The 20,579-nt window shown below is 51.0% G+C and overlaps 2 protein-coding genes across 2 annotated transcripts in view; both read right to left on the reverse strand.

Annotated features, from left to right (window-relative positions):
* Nucleotides 1-2,228: 2,228 nt before the first annotated feature.
* id3 (inhibitor of DNA binding 3) lies at nucleotides 2,229-4,729 on the reverse strand. Its single transcript, XM_048975359.1, has 3 exons — nucleotides 3,615-4,729; nucleotides 3,184-3,252; nucleotides 2,229-2,768 (listed from the first exon to the last, which is right to left on the reverse strand). The coding sequence occupies exons 1-2, from the start codon at nucleotides 3,915-3,917 to the stop codon at nucleotides 3,199-3,201; spliced, it is 357 nt and encodes a 118-aa protein (XP_048831316.1). The 5' UTR covers nucleotides 3,918-4,729; the 3' UTR covers nucleotides 2,229-2,768; nucleotides 3,184-3,198.
* Nucleotides 4,730-8,239: 3,510 nt separating this feature from the next.
* Nucleotides 8,240-20,579, reverse strand: part of LOC125707437 (cornifin alpha-like) — a 34,213-nt gene continuing 21,873 nt past the window's right edge. The window contains exon 2 of the transcript XR_007382287.1: nucleotides 8,240-11,826. The gene's annotated coding sequence lies outside the window, so the exon portion shown is untranslated. The remainder of the gene's footprint in view (nucleotides 11,827-20,579) is intronic.

Genomic DNA, 20,579 nt, shown 5'->3' on the forward strand with positions numbered 1-20,579 from the left:
ACGTTTAAATATTTTTTTGTCCAGCACAGACATTATAAGATGGTAGCTATCTTGGCAGCAGAGGTGGCTAGGAGCAGGGAGTGCAGGCCAGAGCGGCCCAGTAGATTATGTGTAGCTGATCGTGTGGGAGAGATTTGAGAAGGGGGGGGGGGGGGGGCAGACTGGCCGGCGCCAGCCGACACCTGCATCAGGGAGAGAAGCCCCCCCAAATGGCACAGGTGGGCTGTGTCAGCGTGATCCTGAAACCAACAGGAAGGAGATCTAGGAGATTCTATAAAGATGGTTCCTTCCCAGCTTGACAATGCTGCCATAATCAACATGCTAAACAGGATGCAGTTTTACTCTAGTTTATTCAGCTCTCACTGGAAAGTGTTTTACATTCCTGAGCTGTACCTGAACAGCATTCAACCACTTTATGGTTTTTTTCCAGTAGATTTAGCAGAGGTGTGTAGAGACTGCTGTACCATCACAGTTATCTTGTGGGAACATTGTGTTATCTTGACAAATTCTTTTAGCCTTACTGCTAGTATCAGAAACCCCCACAGCATGAACAGCCAAATTGTGTCCCTGCTATGATTTTTTTGGCCTTTCCACTAAAATCTTAGAATATCTTCACTGTTGTTGTACGTGCATAATGAAAGTCTGCTTGGCTCAGCTGTGGCGCACAGAGTAAATCCACGGAGTGGATCGCATCAAATCGTCCCTTCTGCAGTCAAAGACTTGTTTGGAGAAGATTGTCCAACAGGAAAAGCAGAGCTGCCAGCTGAAGGAGAAGCCTGTAGCCATGAGAGATGGTGACCTTTGAGAGCACATGGGCGGATCACATGGGCGGGTCACACTGGGAGCGGCCCCACCGAGGAAGGTGGATTTTGTTTAGCGTACCCTGAACACAGTTTCTCTTTAAGCGTTTGGGAAAATGAATGGCCATTCTAACATGACGCTTCCGCAGAGAAAATGAATCAAACACTGGGAACTGCCTCTGTCCTTGACACTGAAGTTGCGTTTAAGAGACAGCTCAGTGACTACCAAGTGTCAGACTGCAGAACTGACTTTTGAGGGAAAAAAAGCCATAGATGAAGAGAAAAGATGAGGCCAAGACGGTGTGAGAGAACAGCAGCAGGCCGGAGGGCAGATGTTTTCGGCTGTCTGCCCCCGGTGTGCAAACTGAGTGGCTCTCAAACACGCCTGACGGTATAAATAGAGACGCTGGAGAGCAGCCATCAAATAGCCCCTTCTGGGTACTCGAGCAGAAAAACCCCTTCAGGAAAAAAATCAGGAAAACTTCACTTGACTGCAGACGCAGCATCAGCAGCCGCTCTGATTCCCCAACCTGTGAGAAGCTCGTCACTCGAAGGCACTTGTGCACACTGCTGTGAAATAACAGGTGTGAGGGTGAGTAAGTGACCCGTGCGGATCCTGCCGGCCGCGCGCTTAGCGTCACGCCGAAGCCACGCCGATGGTGCGAGTCTTCACCTCAGTACATAAAAAACCATGTGACTAACACCTGGCTCTCACAGCCGTTTCTGGGAACGCTCTTTATAGCGCATGAGTAATATTAAAAGTTACCTGTGGTTTTGGTTTCAGACAGCTGGTTGGCCACCCTGCAGGGGGCGCTAGCTTGCCGGTGTAGGGCCCTCACAAAGCTGCTGCGGCTGGATGAAAACCCACACAGCAGAAGCTAAGTGCAAAGGGGATAATGGGATTGTACCCAAGAGCATTCAAACATTAGCAAAGCTGCCCCCCGTGCTCCTTCAGTCTAATCAGCGACTTGCAAACAGGTCTGCAGACCGAGGATCAAACTGCACGCCACCATCGTGCCACCCTGCTCCAGCAGATCCCACTTCCAATCGGTGTGAATCAAGGCTGCACTTGTGCCCTTGAACAAGGTAGTAATTTTCTGTGTTTGAGAAACTCTCGTTGCAGGCATATTCCCTTTAAGATCCATTCAAATCTACATTAAATGTAATTTATATGAGCTGTTACGTACTTTATTTAGCTGACCATGGAGTGAGCGAAGGCAGCTGGGCACCCGACATAGATCCTCCTCAGGACAAACTCATTTCAAGATGGCGACAGCCAACGTCTCAGATTTGTTTCATTTCCAACACAGCTGCTCTGTTTCTGGCTCCATTCAGCACTAACGCACTTCACTTTCGTGTCATAGAGCAGGGTGTCTTGGGGCCAGGGGCCCCGTCGAGAGCCCCACAAATCGAGCAGTTAACACACAGTATGTACATAGTCAGTTTATTTCAGCATGTAAAAAAGGTACATAGAAAAACACATTTTTATAAAAGTTTATAAAACTCAGTAACGTTGTTTGTAGAAATCCACAATCCCTACAAACATTCACAAATTGACTCTATAATAGAGTTCTACTCCCCCCCCCAGTCTGTACAAAACCCACTGTTAACTAGATACATCCCAAACATTTCTCAAGGGCTTTAGGAAACCCACCGTAATGGACAAGGGAAGCGAAAGGAAGAGTACGGAGAGATTTTGGTATAAAATGTCCAAATCATTTGGGTTCAAATTCAAGGAAAGTTGAATGAACACACTGTAAGAATGGAGACGCTGTCCTCACGCCTTTGTACTTTGGTGTGTTTAAGCCTCTTGCAGCCTGGAAATGAATGAGCGTGGAGGACCTGAGGTTAATCTTCTGTCATGACATCCCTCTTTCCCCACCAGCCCCCAGTCCTTGAAAATAACTACCCCACCCCTCCTTCCCGTTTTCTTGCCCAAAGTGAAGTGGGCACATGTGTTTCCCGCACCTGCAAAGTGAATAGGAGAGAAAGAAAGAGGGGGGAAAGGGAAAAAAAAATCAGTTGCTCGCCTTTCTGTCCCTACAGGCGGCTCCAGCGGCGGCTCCGCAGACTGACTGGCGCCTGGGGGAACTTCGCTTCATCTCCAGCTGATAGCCATAAAGCGCCTAGCGCACATTAAATGCGTGCTAATTGGCAGCTACCGGAGCATGCGGTCGCGGTGAGGGTGGGTAGGAGCATTTAAAAACCGGTACAAAAGGAAATCAAACTCGGCACACGCCGATAGGCCGGATGGACCCAAGGATGAATACAGCTCCGGTTCGGGATACTCTTAGCGTCATTAGACTTCTCTTGGATCAGTTGTCACTCTGTCCACATCTGCACCATTCTTAAACTTCTGAAAGGGTTTCACGTCGGTACCCACCGCGTCAGCCACCTGCTAGTGGCACAATCCACCGTCTTCTTTAGCAAAACTGCACGTTATGTCCGAAGCCTAGAATAAAAAGTAGACGTTTGTAGAAAAAAGCGCGAGATACGGTGGAGCACCTACGTGTCCCTCCCAGCAATGTGCAACGACCCCCGACATCAGACTCGAAATGTGAATCTAACAGAATGTTAGTAATTGCACATGTACAACGAAACTCCGTATGGCGTCTCAACCAGTGCTACGCAGTATAAAAATACACACACGATATAGATATGCTACATAATGAACCAGCGTGATCATACGTCCTTTTTTAATTTCACGCACAATGTGGGCGAGTCAGCAGATGATCGTGGAATAACGTGGTTCCCTGCAAACGCCCGGATCTCAGGCTTTTACCAGCCGCTGTCAATAAGAGTAGGTAGCCTTACCTTGAGTGACAACAGCACGCCGGGCGTCGGGCTGACGGCCGCCTCGCCCTCCAGGGCGATCTGCAGGTCGAAGATGTAGTCGATGACATGCTGCAGGATCTCCACCTGGCTAACGCTCCTGTTCCGCGGGATGCTGGGTACCAGCGCCTTCAGCTTGGAGTAGCAGTCGTTCATGTCGCACAGCGCGCTTAAAGGCTCCTCCACGGCGGCCTTGGTCCGGGAGATGCCCAGGCTCTGCTCGGAGATGCAGCACACCGCCTCGTAGCAGCTCCGGACGGACCGCATCGGACTGACAGCCTTCATCTTTATTCCGGAAACTAGGAGCGCGGCTGCTAAGTGGGTCAGGCGGTTTGAAACTTTGGTGAAAGTGAAAGCTACAAATGTGTGATGTCTGTCTAATAATAGAATCGCTCTGCCTGCTTATAGTCTATTATCTACTCTTCCTCACAACAGTTACATTTAGTAGACTGAACAGCCGAAATGATGCCGAGGTGTTATATTTAAGCACGTTTCCCCGCCCCCTCCTGCTAATAAACAAACCCTCATGCACCAACCAGCCAATAAAGGGCACTCTCACAAGAACAGCGTCGAGTCGCTGAAAACGCTTTTCTATGATTGGTTGTAATTAAATGTCGATCACAGGCGTAATTCGAAGAATGAGGAAGTAATACCAGAGAAAGTCCTCTGCTCGGTGGGGAGTTAAGTAACATAATTTCGAGTAGGAAATTTGCAAGAGAGAATAAATTGGAGGATACATTTTTGTTTATGTGTTATTCAGTTCATTAATTAAAATTTAAAACGTCCTTCCGATCCATGCTTCGTAGAGATTGACGGTAATTTTGTTTTACAGAAGCGTTTAAGCAAAATACGACACCCAGTTCACCAGTCTCTTTCTCTTTTGACCAGTAGACACCCTGACGTCAAAAATAATTATAATCCTCCCTCTTCTTCCCACTGTTGTCAACCACTAAGCACTGTACAAAAATAGTAATTGTGCTCCAAACTAACCAGACCATTTTCTGGTAAACTGGGTAAATATGACTTATAAGTATTAAAAACTCGGTCAAATAATTTTGTAATCGTTTTGATGATGTCATGGAGGGACGTATAATCATATACCTTTACTTGCAGCGTGAAGCCGTTAACTGCTATCGTTTACACTGACATTCCCATTGCGGGTTGTAATAAATTCTAAATTCCTCCCTCGCAAATGGCTTTTCCAGGTACACTGTCGGGGCGATAGCAACGGTAACTTTTTTCCTTAATAAAATGACAAACAGCTTAAATGCAGGATCGTGCGCTTTGATTTTTATATGCTGCTAAATTTTGTCTGTTCATCTCAGGGGGACGCATACACCGTGGTGGCTGGAAAAACTTCTGCATCGATTTCCCGGCAGCAGTGACTATCTCCGCGTTACACAATAAGCTCTTTCGCCAGTTTCTGCAGTCGCGTGGCGTGTCCGGCGGGACAGGAACCCGTGACTTTGCCCAGATCCACTATTATGCAGGTCGTTGATATTGCAACCGTTCCTATCTTGCGCCTTGAAAATAACAATTAAAATTTAACCAGAATATCGAGAAAAGTTGAGAGTGGACTAACAGATATGCTATTTTCAGGTTTGGAAATTACTCATTGCTGAGTTTTATGACATGCATTTTTAGTCAACATCAAAGCGCGTCCCTCTGTTCCTATTTGGTCTTATTTTCCCCTTTCTCACAATCCTGTTTTTGTGGAGGAATGCGCCCCACCGCCAGCTGTGCGTCCTATTCCTTCCCAGCTGTGTTGATCTAACGCGCCAGTCCCAGACAGCCTGGCGCCAGGCTCCCGACGTCATCCATTCAGCCGTTCCAGCGCGTCCCTTTGGCAAGCGGCCCGCATTGACCAGCCAGGACCTCCGCCCCGCCGGGTCCGTCACTCCGGACCCTGAGCCCGCCCCGATGGACATTAAACGCAGTAAGGGTCGCTCCTGTCAATCAACGCCGGGACTCAACCCCCCCCCCCCAATCCAGGGGCGCACAGATGTGGACGCCAGCATTTGCTTCACTCTTTTTACTCCGCTGGTGATTGTTTTACAGCTGGCTGTTATATTCAGTGCGAAAGCGGGATTCATGCAATCATATAGGCTAATAACGCAGGATTTGTCTCACACTTGAGCGTAATAAAAAGTGGGAACGCACCAAATGTACGGTTTCTTTTGTTTGGTCTCTGCCTTCAGATATGATAAGGAGGAAGATTTCTCTCCGATCGTACTGGGTTAAATTGCCCAGTTATCGCTGGCGATTGCGCAGCCATGGTCGAATCGCCAGCGCCTTCTGGTTCAGTACATGCGGACCGCTAGAAACCGGGAAATGGGAGACATACTACTGATTAGAGGTACACGATGTGTGCAGATACCGACAGGAGCACAGCTAAACACCATCCCGAAAATACCAGCGTCCGGGTCCACTAAAATAAATGAGCTTCTAATAAATGATGAAATGGGCTTGTCTTGCACAATGCACAGTGGCTGGCCGCTCCGCGGTGCTGTGGCTGCGGCGGGGATCAGGTGCCCTGCAGTCGGAAAGAGCGCAGCACAATCGCGGCTCTTTTCCAGGGGATGGGAGAGTTTCGAGACTGGCGTCAGGGAGTCTGCCTCCGTCCCCATCCCTCCCTCCACCCCCGGCTCTGTGTGCAGCTGTACGCAGACAATCAAGCCATCAACAATCGCCATGCATAATTAGCATCCCCTCACCCCAGCCCCCGCCCTCAATCCCCCCACTCCAGAGAAAGGCTTTCAAGGCGCTTTTCCTCAATCCGTCGTCAACAAAGCCTCTCTATTTCTTGACTGGTAACAACAGATGAAAGTGTGGAATAACGAGGTGTCTTCGCTCAGGGACGCACACACCGGCGCGGCTCTGAAAGGGAGTCGACGCACACACACATTCACATTCACAGGAGTCCCGCAGATTTGTGGGAAAGGCACCGATACTCTGAATAAGCGCATTGCCGGGGCCCTTTATAGGGCTTTTCAGGGTTTTATCTTCTGCCTTCAGATTCCCATGCTATTCCTCGTTAACTCCCTGCTTCATTTCCCGTTTAAGAACGTTTAAAACAGACATTTCTTAGCTTAAGAGTGGCTTTTGTTGTAATTTCCTGGGAGCCCATATTCCTCATAAAATAACGAGAGTGATATTTCTACTATATAACTAATATTCAATTCAATTTTATTTATATAGCGCTTTTAACAACAGTCATTTTCACAAAGCACTTTACATATAACCGGCCCGAACCCCACCAAGCAAGCCTGAGGCGACGGTGGCAAGGAAAAACTCCGTCTAGCAGGAAGAAACCATGAGAGGAACCTGGACTCGGAAGGGACCCAATAATACTGTCGCGACAACGTGAAACGATAAAGATATGTTGTCATTTAGAGGAGCCATAACGCTAATGACGTAAATCAGCTTTGTACTTTCCATATACTGTGTGATTCAGACAGGAGGTGGTTTGGGGGTTAAGTTACTTGTTTTTAATTATTTTTAATTAAACGCACCATTACTGCAGAGTGCATGGCATTATTTACAAATAGATTAGTTAAGAAATGTTTTGTAGCAAGTCATATATGAGGATAGTTCCTTAGTTAAAGGTATATCGGCAAGGACAGCAACCTGTAAGTGACTATTTTATACATTCAATCACTATGCCATTGTCAGGTTCTGTAGTCAGTGCAAATTTACATGTAGATTAGAATCAATAGAGTTGTTTGGATCTTAAAACTTCTTAATCAGCACATGGCAGTTTAATTATGCTGTGCTATTATCATGGGAGGCTCTCTTGGTCCTTGGCTAATCATGATGAAGCTCCACGCTTATGTGCATGGCTGGGCTGCCTTGCCTGAGCTACCCAGCGGGTTTGAGAGGGAGTGCGGGCCGGGAGTGCGCGCGGGGAGTGCATGCCGGGAGTGCGGGCCGGGAGTGCGCGCGGGGAGTGCATGCCGGGAGTGCGTGCCGGGAGTGCGGGCGGGGAGTGCGTGCCGGGAGTGCGGGCTGGGAGTGCGGGCCGGGAGTGCGCGCGGGGAGTGCGGGCGGGGAGTGCGGGCGGGGAGTGCGTGCCGGGAGTGCGGGCGGGGAGTGCGGGCTGGGAGTGCGCGCGGGGAGTGCATGCCGGGAGTGCGGGCGGGGAGTGCGGGCCGGGAGTGCGGGCGGGGAGTGCGCGCGGGGAGTGCATGCCGGGAGTGCGGGCGGGGAGTGCATGCCGGGAGTGCGGGCGGGGAGTGCGGGCTGGGAGTGCATGCCGGGAGTGCGGGCGGGGAGTGCGGGCTGGGAGTGCATGCCGGGAGTGCGGGCCGGGAGTGCGGGCGGGGAGTGCGCGCGGGGAGTGCATGCCGGGAGTGCGGGCGGGGAGTGCATGCCGGGAGTGCGGGCGGGGAGTGCGGGCTGGGAGTGCATGCCGGGAGTGCGGGCGGGGAGTGCATGCCGGGAGTGCGGGCGGGGAGTGCATGCCGGGAGTGCGGGCGGGGAGTGCGGGCTGGGAGTGCGCGCGGGGAGTGCATGCCGGGAGTGCGGGCGGGGAGTGCATGCCGGGAGTGCGGGCGGGGAGTGCGGGCTGGGAGTGCGCGCGGGGAGTGCATGCCGGGAGTGCGGGCGGGGAGTGCGGGCTGGGAGTGCGCGCGGGGAGTGCATGCCGGGAGTGCGGGCGGGGAGTGCGGGCTGGGAGTGCGGGCGGGGAGGATCACAAAAGGGCAGCATGATGGTAACAAAATGGGAGGAACAGTGGAATGTCCCTGAGACACAGGTCGGCATGACACTGCACAGCCGTTTGTCGCCATGGCAGAGGTTCTCATGCCTTCCTGGGGATCCGGGCCTGGGGCATGGTCACAGTCAGGAGTGCTCGGAGTAGGGGGGTTAGGAGGGAGTTGGAGTGGTGGGAACCCAATAGGGGGCACTGGAGAGACCGTGACAACAAGCTAATTGTTCCCAGTCTCTTTGTGATCAGCGGGCCAATTCAGAAATGGCACTAAGTGCCCTCCCCCTCCCCCCATTTTGGCCAAGAACAATCTGCCTTATGTGGACCAGAGCGCCACCTGCTGACACACACAGCACCCTCCCTACACCCCCTCCAAGGAAGAGTTGGACTGCTGCTCCTGGAAAGTGGTCTGACGTGGGGTTTAGTGAATTTAATTGGTGCCAGTGTGACTGACTGCTTGGTGAACGCCCCTCAAGCACCAAATCTGATGGTTTTCTTGGGAATTTCCCAGGATTTCAGAGGAAAGGCAGACATGAGAGTCGGATATTCAGCCTACAGCAGACAATCCCCGCCCTCAGCCCAACAAGCATTCTTACAGCTTCACATTTTTCAGTGTATACTGGAAGTGTACACTGTCTCATTGAGCCCGCTAAAACATCATGAGAGTGGTACTATGTGCTGCGGGCCAGTACCGGAGCTATACGCCGCCCCGCTGAGCCGCCGGAGAGTCACGAGAGCGGCGCTGCGAGCCGCGGGCCGGTACCGGAGCTATACGCCGCCCCGCTGAGCCCGCCGGAGAGTCACGAGAGCGGCGCTGCGAGCCGCGGGCCGGTACCGGAGCTATACGCCGCCCCGCTGAGCCTGCCGGAGAGTCACGAGAGCGGCGCTGCGAGCCGCGGGCCGGTACCGGAGCTGTATGCCGCCCGGCTGAGCTGCCGGAGCGTGGTGGTGAAAAAACAGCAGAAAACGTGACAAATATGCCTGAGAATGAAGCTAGAAGATGGAAAGGGGGAGAAACAAACCCGAAATAGGATGAAACAAAACAAAAGGACCCCCCCAAACGTACAAATGAACAAATGTGTGATTGTTTCAGGGTCAGCCAACTTTCATCACCCCCCCCAGGAAATCGCCAAAAACACAAGAATACCAAGCATGGTCACATATTCAGCAGAGCGCCCCCTAGCATGGCATCTGTGTCAGTCTTTCCTGTTTCTAAGGGCAGCATTCAGGGTCTTAACAGGGAAAGTTCCTGTTTCTAAGGGCAGCATTCAGGGCCTTAACAGGGAAAGTTCCTGTTTCTAAGGGCAGCGTTCAGGGTCTTAACAGGGAAAGTTCCTGTTTCTAAGGGTAGCATTCAGGGCCTTAACAGGGAAAGTTCCTGTTTCTAAGGGTAGCATTCAGGACCTTAATGGGTATAGTTCCTGTTTCTAAGGGTAGCGTTCAGGGCCTTAATAGGTATAGTTCCTGTTTCTAAGGGTAGCGTTCAGGGCCTTAAGAGGGAGAGTTCCTGTTTCTAAGGGCAGAGTTCAGGGCCTTAACAGAGACAGTTCCTGTTACTAAGGGCAGAGTTCAGGGTCTTAACAGGGAAAGTTCCCGTTTTTTAAGGACAGTGTTCAGGAACTTAACAGAGAGCGTTCCTGCATCTAAGGGCAGCGTATAGGACGTTAACAGGGAGAATTCCTGTTTCTAAGGGCAGAATTCAGGGCCTTAACAGGGAAAGTTCCCGTTTTTTAAGGACAGTGTTCAGGAACTTAACAGGGAGCGTTCCTGCATCTAAGGGCAGCGTATAGGACGTTAACAGGGAGAATTCCTGTTTCTAAGTGCAGCATTCAGGGTCTTAACGGGGACACTTCAGAGCTCTGGGATATCTCTCTACAGCGACAGAGCATGTATTCCTGGAGCACGCCAATGGTGGAGTTTCACCTTGAGGGCTATGGAAGCTAGGAACAGGGCTGAAAAGCAGACAGGCGGAGAGAGAGAAGGAGAAAAAGACCAGGTAATGAGGGAGGACGACAGAAGGCGGGGGCCGTGAGGCTTCCAGTTGGCCAGTTTGGGGGGTGATTTGCCCAACCCAGTTGGTATGTGTGCACCTGTGTGTGTGGTTTAGCGCACCAGCGAGATAGAGAAAGCCTTTTTGGGTCAGGGGTCCCTGGGCAATGTGAAAAGCCGCCCAAAGAGCCCCCCCCCATATCTTCTGTTGATTAACAGATACGGGGGAGAAACCCCCCACCGCAGACTATGAGGGACCCCACCAGCCTTATCTCCTCACTGCCTGTCCACTGAAGCATACAAGCGCCCCCAGAGGAAGGTGGAACCCCCCCCTCCCCCACTGATCTGGGTCACTGTCTGCTGAGAGACACGGGTGTGTGAGGCACCGTCTGCTAATGGAGCCGATTAGATGGTCCTGTACAGCCGGATGAGATAATGAAGCCAGGTCCCTGAGGTCACTCTCACGCTCATGGGCCACGGGTGCTGGGCTGCCCTGCCTGGGGGGCGCGGCGCGGCGGGGGGGGCAGATAAGGATACAGTTACTCTCTAAGAAGAAGCAAAGTTCCAGGCTACAGCGAGATAAAGCTGGAAGACGGTGATGGAACAGCCCCCCTCTCTATGGGAACGGCCCTGTTTGGGATCAGCGTTTTTCATGGTGGGGGGGGGGGGGGGCAGGCTATTCTGTGGTATGCAGCATCACCCATGTTTTTATTTCCTGACTTTCCCTAGAGCTGTTTTGTCTTAAGCTACTGGCTAAAGAGGGATCTGAGCCGCTGTCCAATGAGCAGACTGGGTGCACACTAGGTCTCCCCCCACGAACAGCAGATCTATATTTGGTTATTAGTGCTGGCCTGTCAGCTGATCGTCACTGGGGTGTGGGCGGGGCCACTGGGGGCCGCCTCTTCAGTGGGTAAGGTGTGCAGGAGGGGAAGGTGACACGACCTGGACAGGCAGCGGCTCAGCGATATGACGTCCTATCAGCTGGACTGCCTCGGTGCTCGGCGGGAAATGCAGCCTTTGATTGGTCTGTTCTGGGGGGAGGCCCTGTGAGAGCCTGTGGGAACATCTCGCCCTCATCCATATGACAAAGAAAGCCTCAGCTGAATGCACCGCATCCCCGATGCTCCGTCTGCGGCGCCTCCATTGGAGCATGGAACCAATGTCAGCTCCCAGGACATGTGTGTCGCGGGGAAGCTCCTACCAAAAGGAGGCGTTGTGCGGGTGAAGGTGTGGCCTCACCATGGAGACGCGTTCGTCATGGAGATTCACTCGCTGTGGAGACACTTACAACCTCTTTATGTTACTTACGTTGGGGGGGGGGGGGCTGCCGGGCTGGCACAGCGACTGAGGATCCACACCTCCCATCCCCTATAGATCTCCTCATGAACTATGTGGCTTTCAGGAGCAGCTAGATTGTCCTCTCACCCCTGGGGGGGAGGTTCCCGCCACTGCTGCATGTCAGGGCTTGTGTGTCAGAGGTCTTCAGGAGGGATGCTGAACCTAAGGAGCCAGACATCACTGAATGGACAGCTTCTAATCAGAATCCACTCCCACATGCCCCAAACCCCAAGCAAGAAACAGGAAGGCAAGTTCAAGGGAACATGAAGCAGAGAACGGTAACCGTCAATGGTCAGCATTTGCTAATGCCTGAGCTCAGTGCTGTGAACGGAGCCATGACCTTCAGCAGTGAGCGTTTGATAATGCCTGGGCTTAGTGCTGTGAACTGAGCTGTGACCATCAGTGTTTGCTTATGCCTGGGCCCAGTAATGTAAATGGAGTCGTGACTATTAGCGGTGAACATTTGCTAATGCCTGAGCTTGGCGCTGAGAGCAGAATCATGACTGTCAGCAGTGAGCGTTTGCCTGGGCGGGGTGCACCTCCATGCCCTTGCCTGACAGAGAGCTGGGGGGGTGACTATGAAACAGTACAAAGGGATGCTATGATCCCACACGGCCACGTTCGGCCCCGAGGTGCGGCATGTGCGAGAAACACTGCAACTGCTCTCCCTCCAACTGTACGGACACCATCCCCCAGCCCAGTGAGCCGCTCAGAGAATAAACTGCACAAATTAGAAAAGTACAGCCTCTCTGCCACTTCTCACACTGCTTCTTATCTCGATAAGGTCACCCCCCCAGCTATGTGGTGCATGGGGGGGGGGGGGGGGGGGGGCACTCTCATTGATGACTCTGCTGCATGCTGCCAGAGAGAAGCTGCTTCCTGCTTGCTGAGATTACTGCTGTAACGCTGGGTTTAGAGGCCTGTGCCACCGGGTGCGTGTAGACAAACACACACACACACACACACACACACACACACACACGTTTGTATTCATATCTCTGTGGGGACTCTCCTTTCATTTCTATCGACAAAACCCTAATCCCATCAAAAACAACCTGAGCCCAACCAAGCCCTAACCTTAACCATAAGTAACCAAACCATATACAACACTTTTGGCATTTTTAGTGTTTTGATTGCAATCATAGATTTGATTAAATTCCATAAATCCAAAAAAAACAAAAAAAAACATCTCCACATGGCAAAAAGTTACAGATTTTTAATCACATTGTCACATTCTAAGCACAATGGAGGTAGGAGCAGGTGTATGGGAAACAATATGGAGATTATTAAGGAACCTGAAAACGGCTAACAACAGTGACTGGACTACACCGCACTGGGAGGCACTCTTATATGCGAATAACGAGGGAGCAGACGAGGTGCAGCTGGAGTGAATCACACAAGGGCTGAAATGAGTGGTAAGACAAATTAGAAACAGGTGTGGCAGAAATGCGAGGTGTGACACATATTGTGGGGAAATCTAGTCCCCAAAAAGTAATAAGTACAAAACTCTCTCTCTCTTTCTCTCTCACATACACACACAGATTCATGCAGGCGCACACACAGCCAGGCCAGCATAAGTGAGCAGGGCACACCCAGACAGGCAGAGGGTGTCGGCCTGTTTTTGCCAGCCTCTCAGTCTGGATTCTGTCACCACATGACAGGATAGGTGACACCTGAGAGCCAGTTCACATCATGCTTTCTGACACATTCCGGCACTCCGCATGGAAGCCAGCATCGCATTCCTGAATGGGAATGCTTGGGGATTCCATCAGAGGATTCTATTAGGACATTTCGAAAGGGCAAAGAAGGTGAAAAATATATCCATGAGAGTTTTTTGTTCTGGGCTGTCGGGCAATGCAAGTACGTTGTACCCCCCAACCCAACCCTGATTCCGTATGACCCCCCCAGACAGATGTGAGATCCAGATGTTGATGCAGACTTGCTGGAGACAGTGAGGGCAGAGGGGTCTCCTGCTCACAGACATCCGATCGCTTTCCCTTCTGTGGGTTAACGGGGCTGTAGGGGAGCATGAGAGGAACTATAGGGGAAACAACTAAAGATCGATGTGTGAGATCAGAGTCGACCACAGGTCAGGAGCCTGTAGCCTCAGAGGGCAGGGAAAGCAACCTGACCAATCAGACTGGAGCTCCAGCCATGACATCCCCCCGATAGGCTTCCCGGCCCAGCCACACAGCCAATCAAAATGAGTCGTAGTGCAGGGTAAGATAACACAACAGCTAGAATGTAGATTAGGAGAGATGTGCATGTTTACCCTGGCAAATAGGAGTAACACTGTCCTCATGAGTCATATCAGGCCCATCTCTGTCTCTCACAAACACAGTGAAGCAAACGGCCTCCCATCTGAAGGCTTATCTGCATATCTGTGCCTGCTCCCACCCGTTCCTGTCTCCGGCTCCCTCACTTCCTGCAGCAGGAACAGCAAGTGACGAGCCTCAGGCACTCCCATCGCCTCTGTGCCATCAAATGGAGACACCTGGGAGCCGATTCCTTAGCCTCATGGCCAAGCAGAGGCGAGCCCTCCAGAACTAACAGACAGTCAGGCAGAGACACACAGGCACGCACAGAGATATGAGTACACAGAGACATGCATGCATGCACAGAGATTCACAGAGACACACAGAGAAACACAGGCACATACAGAGATACACAGAGACACACAGGCACATACAGAGACACACAGAGACACACAGGCACATACAGAGACACACCGGCACATACAGAGATACACAGAGACACACAGGCACATACAGAGACACACAGGCACATACAGAGATACACTGAGATACACAGGCACATACAGAGATACACAGAGATACACAGAGACACACAGGCACATACAGAGATACACAGAGATACACAGGCACATACAGAGACACACAGAGACACACAGGCACATACAGAGATACACAGAGATACACAGGCACATACAGAGATACACAGTCTCACAAAACAACAGCAAAGAAGCATGTGGCCTCTGTAGCTGAAGGAACAAAACAGAGTGAGGATGTGGTTGATGAGGGGAAGATCACACCTTCCTATGTTTCCATCTTCCGACTCGTCAGTCAGCGGAAGACATTATGATGCAAGACAGCCTTGTCACATGCAGAGAATATTTTAAAATCCACTGAAGAGCCAAACTTTTCTTGGTGTGTCATCATCTATACAGTAACGGGGTCATGTGACTGAGGCGTACCCTCAGGGCCCAGCCGGTCATAGCGAGGGTGACGCCCAAGAGTATCAGCAAGGCCCCACCTGCCCCTTTCTGTGTTTAACAAGCGAATAAACGCCTAACGTGGCCCTCAGCTTCAAACAGCATCGGAGCAAAACGCAACTGAACACGTCGGCGACAACAATCTGTCACAAACTTACACCTCGATGTTGCCTTGTTTAGTGTCACACCACAACAAGAGGGCATGGAACGTGTTTGATACTGCAGGGCCGCCGAGAAAGTGCAAATACACATATTTTGGCGAGCGCATGAGTCATTATAATAAAGGAGATGACAGCTCTTTTAAAATGGAAGTAGCTCTGTTATTAAACAAATAGCTACTATTGAAGTGGCACAGACAGGGAAGTTGACAATTTACACAACACTGCTGATTACACGCTAACGAAGCACATACAGTCCACGTTTACTACAGAAATACACAAATGCACATGTCAATTTACTCTATATAAAGCGCAGAGTGGTGCAAAGCATGCTGGTAACTGCATAATTAGTTCTGCTGACCAACCCAGTGGTGTCACATTTATGTCAGCCAATCATGGCTAGTGGGTGGGATCAGACCAAACGAAGAGGGAGTGTGCCGAAGCGGTGATCACCGTGGAGAATATGGCTCATACACTGTAGATTCTTTCGATCTCATTTGAATTAAATAGCCATCTTAAGTACCCATCTCATCACACAGCCAGACTTCTGGCCTGGGGGGGTCACCACCAGGGCTGTGACCTTCAGCGTGACCCCAGTGTGCTGCTTCTACATGAAGCTCATGAGCATTCCACAGGCTAAAGTTGCTGGGAGGGCAGACAGGCTTACTGGGGAGCACTGCAGCCTCCGAATTAATCTGACCTTTGACCTCGCTCCCCAGTGACTAGCCACACACACAACCCTGCAGACAGAGGCTCTGTGCTGATCCACACTGGCTGATAGGTGCCCTGGTACAGCTGGACTCTCTGAGACTCTGAGGCAGAAAGGTATCTGATTCCAGATTGACTGCCCCCCCCTGCAGGCTGCTGATGGAAGTGCTTCAGCTAAACCTATACATCAGGGATGTCAAACTCCAGTCCTGGGGGGCTGGAGCCCAGCACATTTTTGGGTTTCCCCTCGTTTAACACACCTGATTTAACTCCTTGTGCTAATTACCACACAGCTCTTGAGCTGAATCATTTGTGGTGGAAAAGGGAAAGAACTAAGCTGCACAGGGCTCCGGCCCCCCAGGACTGCAGTTGGGCAGCCCTGCTATACATTATTAGCAAGAGCTCAGCTGAGACCAACTCCACAACAACCACACACAAAGGATGCTTTTCCACCGCACCAAGTATGGTACTTTCGGTACGGTACTTTCGGTACTTTCGCTTTTCCATTGACTTCAGGTGGAGTTCCAGTACCGAAAGTGCCAAACCAGCTGGGATTTTTCTTTGGTACTTCGATACTTCAGGGTGGGACTTGAAACATTTTTTTTGTCGACTGGTTATGCAAATAGCCTGTTGCTGAAACACAGCACAAACGCCGCCTTGAAAATGCTATGATAGCTGCAAACTCAAAAGAATAAAAAAAAATTTTTTAAATGCAATTTTGTCATAAGCACGAACACAAGAAAAAGATCTGGATGGCGTGACAAGAAATTAAAAAGCATTTTGTTGAATATAGCGATGTCTTAGCAATGTGATTTTGTTATAAATACAGCGATGTGATTTAGTTATAAATACAGCAATGTGATTTTGTTGTAATAAATATCCGGGTGTTTATAAAACGAAAAAGGAGAATCATGAATTTCTCACAAACCCGTCTTCGAGTGATTTGGATGGCAAGGATGAAAATGATTACAATTATCTTAGAGAACGTCTGCAATGCTCGTGAAAACACAGCGGAGGTAAACTTTAAACTGATTTTTAAACATATAACAATCTATAAAAGGAATAATAATTAAATTGCAAAGTTTACTAAGCTCTTTTTCCTAACAGAGTAAAAATGTTTTAGCGACATTTTAACCCCCTAGTGATATTAATTCCTGGTGTTGGAATTAATATCACACACTATCCAGCCCTATAATACACTACAGCTATTTTTCGAATTCAGTGCAAAATACCTGCCTCGCGCGGTGATGTCATTTAACCCCGGTAGCGGTTTTTATGCCAGTGGAAAACCAACACCGTTAAGTACCGTACTTTCGGTAGTTTCTCAAAGTACCAAAAGTTTGGTACCTGGTGTGGTAGAAAAATGCCCAGAGACATTCCGTTAAAATGCGGAGCGTGGCGACAGCTTCAAATTGGTTTTTAAGGTTGCAGGCTGACAGGCCTGAGGCGACGACCTCCAGCAGTGGAAGACGGCCATCTGGAGATAATCTCTACACCATTTGGCAGACAGCCCCCCAGGCCATGGGTTTAGCACATGCCTGGCACCTACAATGCCAGCTATCGCTTCACCAGAGCACTGGAACTTTGTAGAACATGGACAACACCTTTAGCTTTTAATGGAGTGACACAGCCCTGGAGGGTGGCAAGCTGCTGCGGGTTTGTGCAGCATCTATCCATGTGACACATATACATATTCAGAAATATACGTCCCTCTCCCCACCTCACCCGGACCCAGGACCAGACCACCCTGGGTCTGACTCCAGTCTGACCCGGACCCAGGACCAGACCACCCTGGTTCTGACTCCAGTCTGACCCGGACCCAGGACCAGACCACCCTGGATTACACTCCAGTCCGACCCGGACCCAGGATCAGACCACCCTGGGCCTGACTCCAGTCCGACCCGGACCCAGGACCAGACCACCCTGGTTCTGACTCCAGTCCGACCCGGACCCAGAATCAGGCCACCTTGGTTCTGACTCCAGCCCGACCCGGACCCAGGACCAGACCACCCTGGGCCTGACTCCAGCCCGCCCAAGAGCTGGGATCCAGCCCAACTCGCTCTCTCCTGCTTGTTCTGTTCCCTCTCTATACTTCCACTCCGGCTTGGAGGCCTGCAGCTGCGTGCACCAGCTGCACCCTGCAGCCCGCTGACACCCCCACAGGAAACGCCAAGCGGCAGCTTCAGGGGAGCACTGTGCCACCAGCTCCTGCGGCCTGAGTGGGGAGGAACCAGCAGCCGGGTCGTGGGTGGTGACCCAGTCAGCTCACAGGAAGAAGTCGTCTCTGGGAGCTTGTGCTGTGGGCCGCACACTCCCAGCATGCACTGGGGTGCTGTAAGATGGTATGAAGAGAAAAGGGCACCAAGAACTTATTATAGGCTGTGGACATGCTACCCACAGAGCTCAGGGGAGCCAGGACTGTGCTGTCAGTGCATGTAGGTCTGGTGTCTGGTCCGGGCTGGTGCTCTGGACTTCCCAGGGCAAACACTGGATCACAGCTGACATGATTACCATCTCGTTTGAAACACACAGCATACAGAACAGCTAAATTTAGCAGCTCTCTGGCAGCATCTGCTGGATGTGGAAGTGAACCCAATCCAGCCCGCGAAGGGCTCGCTTTCACATCTACAGACTTTGGGCCCCTAAATCTGTTACGGTATCTGTGCCCCTGTGTCTGGTGTAACGGTTAGAAGCCACACAGAGGGACCACAAAGCAGCCTCACCCTACCCCTGACCTGCCCTTCACCATGGCAGCAACTGAACTGTGCTCAATGCAGAGAAGAAACCCCAGGTCAGGACTCGTTTCTCCATGCAGGTCACACCACACATGCGTATGTGTACACTGCCTGCTTACAGTCATCATGTAAGTACAGGGGCTACATCTCACAGTGGTTCAGAGAAGCTGACAGACAGAAGCTAACAGACAGAAGCTGACAGAGACAGAAGCGGACAGAGACAGAAGCGGACAGAGACTGAAGCCGACAGAGACTGAAGCCGACAGAGACTGAAGCCGACAGAGACTGAAGCCGACAGAGACTGAAGCCGACAGAGACTGAAGCCGACAGACGGATGCTTACAGATGGAAGATGACAGAGAGAAGTCAAAAGACAAAAGTTGGCAGACAGGAAATGACAGATAGAAGCTGAGTGACAGAAGCTGTCAGGGAGTGTCGGAGCAAGGCCTCCGAGAAGCCATGGGAAAGACCACTGCCGCCTGCCTCCTCCGTCCGTTCTTCAGACCTGGCTAGGGCAGCCTTCTGCCACTGCAGTGCCAGTGTGTGGGCATGAGTCACCACAGCACAGAACACTGGCTGATCAGCTTCCAGGGTGAGCAGTGCTGAATGTGACACACCAATCCCATCATGCCTCAGTCAGTTTCAGAAACCCTTTCCTCACCTGCCTTTATTAGCACCTGCTCTGCTAAGTGGGATACTTTATGTCCATCTGCCCTTTGTTACCTACACATCCATGCAGGTCTGTGCACATCTACATAACTCGCTTTAACTAACCTCAGCGTTAATGAGGTGCAGATGCAGTGAAGTTCTAGGGAAGCTCTAGGTCTGAATCTCAGAAATGAAGCTACTGTCGTACCTTTGAGAATTAACCTGAATCATCCAGCAGAAATGTGTCATGAAGCACTGGGCCACGGTGGGGTGCAAAGGTACCTGAAAGGTGGCGGCGAGGGCGGGCAGAGGACAGAGGCAGAGCGTGGCAGAGACGCAGGTGACTGAGTAGGAGCGGGCGCCGGAAGTGACATCAGCAGGATGCCCCATCTGATCAGATCATCGCCCGCTGCTCAGAACAGCACGTCTAATAAAAGACCAGTATGCTTCCTGTTTTCATGTCAAACTGTAACCCACAGCTCAAAAACAAAGGGGAGAGTCACTGTCAGAGATGGGGCCGGAAAGAGTGCTGTTAGAGTGTGTGTGGAGTGCGCAGGCACACACACACACACACACACACACACACACACACATGCGCGCACACACACACACACACACACACAGATACACACATGCACACACAGATACAGACACACACACACACAGATACACACACACACACACACACACACATGCACACACACAGATACACACACACACACACACACACACACACACACACACACACACACACATTCATTTCTAGGGGAGAAAAGCAATCCCAGCAATGACAGCCTTAACCCATAGGTGACTGGCTCAGGAGGTTAAGTCTCTGTGCCCCTAATCAGAAGATGGTGGCTTTGAGCCCCAGCCTTGGTAGAACAGTCCCATGTCTGTGGGCCCTTGAGTAAAGGGCCTTAACCTCCAGTTGCAGGGGTGCTGCGTGTTCGCTGGCCCTGTGCTGTGACTCCCAGGCTATGGAGAGCAAGATCAGGCCAGTGAGGAGAAGCATCCTGATGTGTACTTGTGCAGATGGCAAATACAGCACGTTTGCTGTCTTGTTTTATCCAGCACTAACCTTAACCATAAGTTAGCAAACAAAATTCAAGACGCTTTGCATTTTTAGTTTTTTGATTGGAGTCACAGATTTTTATAAATTTCCCTTTGTGAGGATCAAAAACAAGACCCTCACAACATCAACAGTTTCTTATCACATCGTGGGGACATTTGGTCCCTACTATTTAACATATACATGACCCCACTACACACATACACCATGCTTTAAATCCTTCCCCATGGACACTGGGTCTCAGGTCTGTGTGGACAGAGATGTCATGTGGAGGCACTGAGTGACAGACAGGCCTGTTCATCTGCAAATGGGCTTTCATTACTACACAGATGGGCACAGAGATGACACCCCCCCAACAGTTAATAA

This window comes from Brienomyrus brachyistius, chromosome 14 (genome assembly GCF_023856365.1).
Source record: "Brienomyrus brachyistius isolate T26 chromosome 14, BBRACH_0.4, whole genome shotgun sequence".
Lineage (NCBI taxonomy): Eukaryota > Metazoa > Chordata > Actinopteri > Osteoglossiformes > Mormyridae > Brienomyrus > Brienomyrus brachyistius.